The sequence below is a fragment of the Echinops telfairi genome, unplaced genomic scaffold, assembly GCF_000313985.2.
Source record: "Echinops telfairi isolate 266 unplaced genomic scaffold, ASM31398v2 ScPeMD7_7458;HRSCAF=8496, whole genome shotgun sequence".
Taxonomy (NCBI): domain Eukaryota; kingdom Metazoa; phylum Chordata; class Mammalia; order Afrosoricida; family Tenrecidae; genus Echinops; species Echinops telfairi.
Window position 1 is genome coordinate 34,520,989 of NW_022111358.1, and position 7,175 is coordinate 34,528,163.

A 7,175-nucleotide genomic window follows, 5' to 3' on the forward strand; every position below is an offset into this window, starting at 1 on the left:
GTGTGTGTGTGTGTGTGTGTGTGTGTGTGTGTGTGTGTGTGTGTGTTCATTTTGGGGGGATAAGTTTCTACGGTTAGGATCAGGACAGCTGTGGTGTATTTAGCATGTGTGCGTGCGTGCGTGTGTGTAAAAATGACACCCTGACAAGTCTTGCTCCCCACTTGTGTGTGTGTGTGTGTAAAAATGACACCCTGACAAGTCTTGCTCCCCACTTGTCCCCCACCATCCTGCTCCTTTCTGCCCCGACTACGTTGGTCAGTTTCTTTGATATCTTGCCAGTGTTTCCATGTGAAAATACAGGCAAGTACATCCAGAGCTGCTGCCCCAGCGAGACTGGATGTGGTGCTGAAGGGGTGCTGTTTCCTGAGCAAGGGCGCCCCTAGGGGGAGCTCGGGGGCTGCTGTTGTGAGTCCCAGGCCGCAGCCAAGCCCCAGCTCCGGCTCGGAGCCCACCGCAGCACCCCCTCCCCCCAAGAACCTCGGCAGATCTTTAGTTTCCCTTTAACTTTTAATAAAGAATTGGGTGAGCGGAGGACCAGGTTTACATCCATCAATCCCTACCTCTCCTTTGCATCTAGGCCATTATAATTCCCTCAACGCACTGCCACTTATCCCAGCTCCTCCCTTGGTTTTCCTGCATCCCATCCTGATTTCCTCACCATCCTTGGATAAATGCTGCCCTTCTGAGCGCCAGTGATGATGACTAGGGTGGTGGGGGGAGTTAGTTGAGTTCCTGGCTTGAAGGGTGACTGAGGGCCGTGGCCATGGGGGCTCCACCATGGCCGACCAGAAAGCCTGCTCTCCTTTAGGATTTCAGGTTCAGTGCCACAATTTTCTCCCACTGTACCTAGGATCTCGTCATGGGATCCTTTCCAGAGCCGTGGGCGGCAGTAGCTGGGAACCATCTATTTTGTTCTGGTCTCTGCTCGTGATCTAGGGTCACTGTGGGCCAGAACCGGCTTTGTTTCAGCGCATTGGACTAATTGTTTCCAGCTGTCTGGCTTTTCCTCTGGTCCTGGAGAGACCAGCAGCTGCGCCGTAGATGGCCGTGCTCGAGAACAATATGAGCCCTGTGAACTTGTCAACAGTTGACCTCGGTGCCCCTCCTCAGACACTGTCCCGAGGTGTGCTGGCTACATTGTGGCCAGGAATGTCTCCCTTTGTGGATTAAGGACCCCTTGACCAGGCCCCTGGGAGCCACGCTGGAGCAGTGAGCGCCTTGGACGCTGTGACCGCAGAGCTGAGAGCTGCTGAGGGGGCGAGGGCCAGCGCCAGTCGAGAGATTTAAACCACTGTTTGCCCTCGCTCCCACCTAGGGGCTCATGCCCACCTCGAGGTGGGAGCTTCTGGGCCCAGGCCTTTTCCCTCCAGCTCCAGGACAGCGCTGGTCTGGTGGGCTCTCCTGGTGCCGCAGAGGTTAGGCACCTGCTCAGGCTGCCAGGCGTTTTGCCGGCAGAGGTGTCCTAAGGCCAAGGCACTGTGCGCCAGGCATGGCCCCTAACCTCCCCTCTGGGAATCCATGAATGAGTTGGAGGATGGGGCAGCCTTCCAGAAAAGCTGGGCAGGCCTGAACACAACCTCTTCTTGTCAAGCCAGTGATGGCCTCCTCCCAGGAGTCCTGGCCGAGCTGGCCTGGCCCAGTGGGCAGCGCTGTGAGGCCGCAGGGGTGAGCAGCCGGCCAGCCACGCCACATGGCTGTGCTGGCATGGAGCCCCGTGGTCTTGCCAAACCGCTTTAGTGCGGCTAGCTGAGTCCGTGGCAGGGACGGGCAGAGAAGTACGTCACCCGGGAGGAGCGGATGGGAGGAAAAGGGAGGAAGGTGGAAGGGAGATCAAGGAAATGAGGAGGGGCCGAGTGGGGGTCGAATGTGCCCAGATGTTCAGGCCTGGCCTGATTTTCGTTATCTCAGGGCCTGGGCTGCCAAGAGGCTTCAGGAAAATACTGGCATCACATCTTCACTCCCACCAGGGTCAGTGCTGTCTGAGGTTTGGATTTCCATTCTCCCTCGCCCAGAAAAGCGGGCAGGATGCCAGCCCTGGAGAAAGGCATAAAGCAGCAAGCAGACATTTCCTGTTGGACAGGAACTCCGAGCGGGCATTGTGGCTTCAGGCCACCTGCAGGCTCTTTCTAGATGGGCTAAAGGCAGAACTCGGAAACAGTGGCCGGGAGGGAGGGTCCTTGGCCTGGGCCTATTTGCCCCTTCCCCAGGCACTGCCATGTTCCCAAGTTGTAGGGGGGTGAGGGGTGGGGCTGTCATCTGCTCCCGGTCATCTTACCTTTCTGCTGGTGTGTGTGTGTGTGTGTGTGTGTGTGTGCAGGGATGTTGTTCTCTGTGCCTCTGTGGTTTAGGTAACCCTAGACAGCATCTTGACCCTTGTGAGACCCATTGTGTGCCTCGGTGAGAGCGCCCACCACCATCATGTTCACTGAGCATTTCATATGTGGGGTTCCCTTCTGCTTCACGTGTATTATTTATTTTTAAATAATCATTTTATTAGGGGCTCATACTAATCACAATCCGTACATGACGTCATTTGTGTCCAGCACATTAGTACATATGTTGCCATCATCATTCTCACAGCACCCGCTTTCCACTTGAGCCCTTGGTGTCAGCTCCTCATTTTCCCCCTCCCTCCCCACTCCCCCCTCCCGCTTGATAATTTATAAATTATTATTTTATCATATCTTACACCATCCATGTCTCCCACACCCACTTCTCCACTGTCCGTCCCCCCAGGGAGGAGGTCATATGTAGGCCTTGTCATCTGTTCCCCCTTTCTCCCTCACCTTCCCTCCACCCTACTGCCATTGCCTCTCTCTCCACTGGTCCTGGGGGGTTCATCTGTCCTGGGTTCACTGTATTTCCAGTTCCTATCTGTGCCAGTGCACCTCCTCCCGCCCAGCCGGATATGTAAGGTAGAATTGGGATCATGGTAGTGGGGTGGAGGAAGCATTTAAGAACTAGAGGAAAATTGCATATTTCATTGTTGCTACACTGCACTCTGATTTGCTCCTCTCCTCCCCGCAGCCCTTCTGCAAGGGGATGTCCAATTTCCCCCGGATGGGCCCTGGGTCCCCACTCTGCACCCCCCCTCATTCACAATGTTGTTATTATTTTTTTGTCTTTGATCCTGATACCTGACCCCTTTGCCGCCTTGTCATCTTACAGGCTGGTGTGCTTCTTCCATGTGGGCTTTGTTGTTTCTCAGTTAGATGGCCTCAGTTATCTTCCGGCATGTGGGACCCCAGATTCTGTGTAATTTGACAGCTTGGCACCATCAGCTTTCTTCACCACATTTGCTTATGTACTCGCTTTGTCTTCAGCATTCGTGTCGGGGTAGGCTGGTGTGCTTCTTCCTTGTGGGTTTTGTTGTTTCTTAGCTAGATGGCTGCCTGTTTGTCTTCAAGCCTTTAAGACCCCAGGTGCTGTATCATTTGATGGCCGGGCACCATCTGCTTTCTTCACCACTTTTGCTAATGCACCCCCTTTGTCATCAGCGATCGTGTAGGGGCAAGCTGGTGTGCTTCTTCCGTGTGGGTTTTGTTGTCTCTCAGCTAGATGGCTGCTTGTTTATCTTCAGGTCTTTAAGGCTTCAGGTGCTATATCTTTTGGTAGCCCAGCACCACTCGCTTTCACCACATTTTCTTGTGCACCCATTGTCTTCAGCGATCATGCCAGGCAGGTGAGCATCTCAGATTGCCGAATTATTAGAACAAAGTGTTCTTGTGTTGGGGGGAGTACTTGTTCACACGTATTATTAACCCACTTAACCCTCCCACTCGTCCAAGAGGTGGGTGCTCTTGTCCCCACATCCAGAGGCACAAGGAAGAGAAAGAAATCCCATGTCCTCCCTGGGGTGACTCTGCTCCGCTGTCCCTCCCTGATCCAGAAGCGGAGTGGACAGGCATAAGCACCCGGTGGCTCAGGCTTGTCTCTCACCGTGTAAACCTAAGACATCAGCCAGCTTTAGAATGCCCTCATGACCCCCAGAGTCCCAGGTCTGTGTCTAGCCCAGTCCTGAGCAACCACTGATCTTCAGTTCCGCCTTTTCTAGAAATTCCGTCTCAGTGGAACATTGACCACAGTCACAATCACCAATTTACGCGTTCCTCTCTGTCAGGCCTCTTTCTCTGAGCACCCGCTGGTTTTGACGTCTCATCTCAGTAGCTAGTTCCCCCGTCTTTCCGTGTTGTTTCGTTTGACCTTCCTGTCTGCGTATCTCTGCCTCTGTCCCTGACACACACACTTCTCTTTCCTCACCAGACCTGCTCCGTGGAATACGGCACCCACCACAGGGCATCGTGGAGAAGTGGGGGGTGGGCACACAGCATGTCCCAGAAGCGCTTCCGGGGCACAGCCAGGCAGGTCCAGCCGTGGGGGGACCCCAGATGTGTCCCCACAGTGGTGGGGAGCTGGTGGGGGAGGAGACCGTGAAGCCCAAAGACTTTATTCAAAGAGATTGAAAAGGAACAGAAGACAAAGCTGGGCAAAAAGTCCGTTTACTGAATCAGTGGCTCAGCGCCACGTGGGTGAAATGAGGCCTAAGTGGGCACCCAGGGCCTTTCGGCCTGCCAGGGCTGGGGGTCGCCTTGGGCTCCAGGGCTGAGGGGCAGCAGCAGGGTCGCCTGCTGGTGGCCTAACAACCTGGGCTGCTTGGCCTGTGCTGTCTGGGACCCAACTGGTGGCTGCTGCCCAAGCAGGTACCCCCCCAGAGAGTCACGTGCGGTATAATGCTCACTGCCAGCCACTGGCTCCAGTTTCAGTCAAGAGGAGGGGAAAGGAGGCAGTGGGGATGCAGACGTGGTGGCCTGGGGCAGAGGTCTCTGCGGCCAGCCCCTTGGCTAGATGACCCTAAACGCCGTTTTCATCTCCCACCTCGGCACCTGGGAAGTGAGAGGGTCTCTCAGGCTGGGCAGCCACAGGGGGCCGTGGGATTTGCCGTGCAAGGACTTGGCATCGCTGGTCCCTCCGGCTCCCACCCCGGCTCCAGGAGCCAGTGCCTGGACCAGTGTGGGGAATCCTTGGGCTGGGTGCAGGCTAAGCCCCTCTCAAAGGGAGCCTCTGAGTGGTTCCCCACCTGCCTATCCCACCTGGTGCCTGTGCACATCACAGGCTGAGTAAGTAGAAGAGCCGGGTGATCCTCCCCCCTGCCCCCCAACACACACACACACACACACACACACACACACACAATCTCCTGACTTTGCCAGGGGAGGGAGGCGCTGAGCCAGGTTTCCAAGAAGTCTTTCAGAGAACCAGTGGACGGAGGCAGAGGGACACATACAGGTAAGGGGCAGCATGGCGGTCGGGCGCGGATGGAGTGACAGCGTGCAGTTCTAGGGGGAATATGGTGTTTCCTGACCACTTAGAAGCCTCTTGACAGAGGCAAGCAGGGTGTAGGAGCCCATGACACCCCACTCCTACCTGAACCTTCTCTTTCCTGTCAGTGTCTCCAGGAAGCCCCACCAGCTACCCCAGCTGGGCATTGCCCACCCTATGCTAGCTGTCCTTGACGATGCTGCCCTGGGCCTGGTTTGGCCTGGAGGTGCCAGGCTGCCCAGCACCCGGATCTTGGAAGGATTGCTCTTCCCCTCCCCCCTGGCTTTGGGCTTGGTCATGGCAAAGGGTCCTTTATGCTCATTGGGGGGCAGAGTCACGAGACAGTTGTCAGCCCTGGGACACACACAGGGGGCCTCTGGCCACTGGAGGTCACTTGCGGTTATTTGTGCGGCTGCGGGCTGAGCTGGTGGGCAGGACACCTGGGCCTCAGAGAGCCTGGCAGGCATCTCACCTGGTGTGCCTCACTGGCTTACCTTTCCACACCCTGTGTTCCCCACCCAACCAGGTGGCAGCTGTGACTCAGCTCTGGCAGCCCCACTTAGCAAAGTGCTACTAACTAGGTGAGTCATGCCAGGCTCGTGGAGACCAAAGGAGAGGGTGGCCCAGGGGTGGGGTGGGGGAGGCTTAGGGCTCTGCTTCGATAAAGGGCCTGGCAAGAAGCCAGCCTGAGTCTCTGACTGCGTGCCAGGAAGCTCCTTCTCTGGGTCCCCCCCTGCCTGGGTGGGCCCACCAGCGTGTGGCGTGTGCAGGCTGGGACAGGTGTCAAGGGTCTGGGCCTGCACTGCCGGGGGCAAGCTGGGGGGTGGGGAGGGGACCACCAGCAGGTCCCTAGCTATCAGTAGAGGGTGGCCTCTGAATGGCCCAACTGTCAGTGATGGGGACAGCAGTGCAGGGCAGGGGATTTGTTTGGCCCTTGGGCTTCCCATGCCCTCCCCCGAGAGCCCGCACCTCACCGAGTCCTTCCCATGCCCCCTGGGTGCCCTTCTTCTGCCCTCAGGGACCTGGCTCTCCTGGGGCTGTACGGAGGGGGCAGGGTACCCTTTCCCCACCCTGCAGCCAGGACCCTATAGTCCCCTGCGGGGGGCAGGGGGGAGTCCGCGGCGAAGCCTGCCTGCGTCTGGCTTGTGGCTTGGAGACATGGGAGGCACCGGCGCATTATGGGCACCAGGGGTCGCCCCTGCCCACCGAAGGCACCAAGCACCGACCTCACCAGATGGGGGTGGAGGTGTTGGGGACCAGCTACACTCAGTCCAGGTCAAGATGGGCGCCTTCTGGCGGGGGGGCAGAGGCACCCAGTGTTGGGGGCAGGCAGGCCTGGGACACAAAGGTCCTTCGGAGCCTCACAGGCTCCCTCCCTGGCTGAGGCTTGGGGACTCTGCCCGGCCATACTGTTTGGGATTGGGGACGGTCACCCGCAGGCTCTGCGGCCTTGTGAGGGCTCCAGGGGCACTGGGCCCTCTCCAGACTCCGCTGACCCCATGGCCACACCCCAGACAGGGGCTCAGGGGTCTCCTGCTGTGAACTGAGGGAAGGGCCCCCTCCACACATTCTCTCTGAAAACGGGCAGCCAGCTGGTTGGCAGGGCTTCGGGCCCACCTTATAGGGAACTGGGCTCTCGGGGTTCCCCCGGCCTCACCCTGTGACAGGAGGTGGGTGGGGGGAGGCGGATGCAGCTTGGTCCCCAGGCCCATCTTTTGGGGGTTTCTAAAGAGTGTCTGACTGCACCAAAACCACCAGGGACCCCTCTGTAGAAAAGAGGATTCCAGGGGGAGCCCCTGAGACCTGAATCAGAAACTCCGCGAGGGGCCCAGGAATCTGTACTTGGGGCTGTCCCC

General features: G+C 57.8%; 1 protein-coding gene across 1 annotated transcript in view; it reads right to left on the reverse strand.

Moving 5' to 3' along the window:
- Window positions 1-4,851: 4,851 nt before the first annotated feature.
- MARCHF10 (membrane associated ring-CH-type finger 10) overlaps window positions 4,852-7,175 on the reverse strand; it is a 99,005-nt gene continuing 96,681 nt past the window's right edge. The window contains exon 11 of the mRNA XM_004707530.2: window positions 4,852-4,883. Coding sequence (XP_004707587.1) covers window positions 4,852-4,883 — 32 coding nt within the window. The remainder of the gene's footprint in view (window positions 4,884-7,175) is intronic.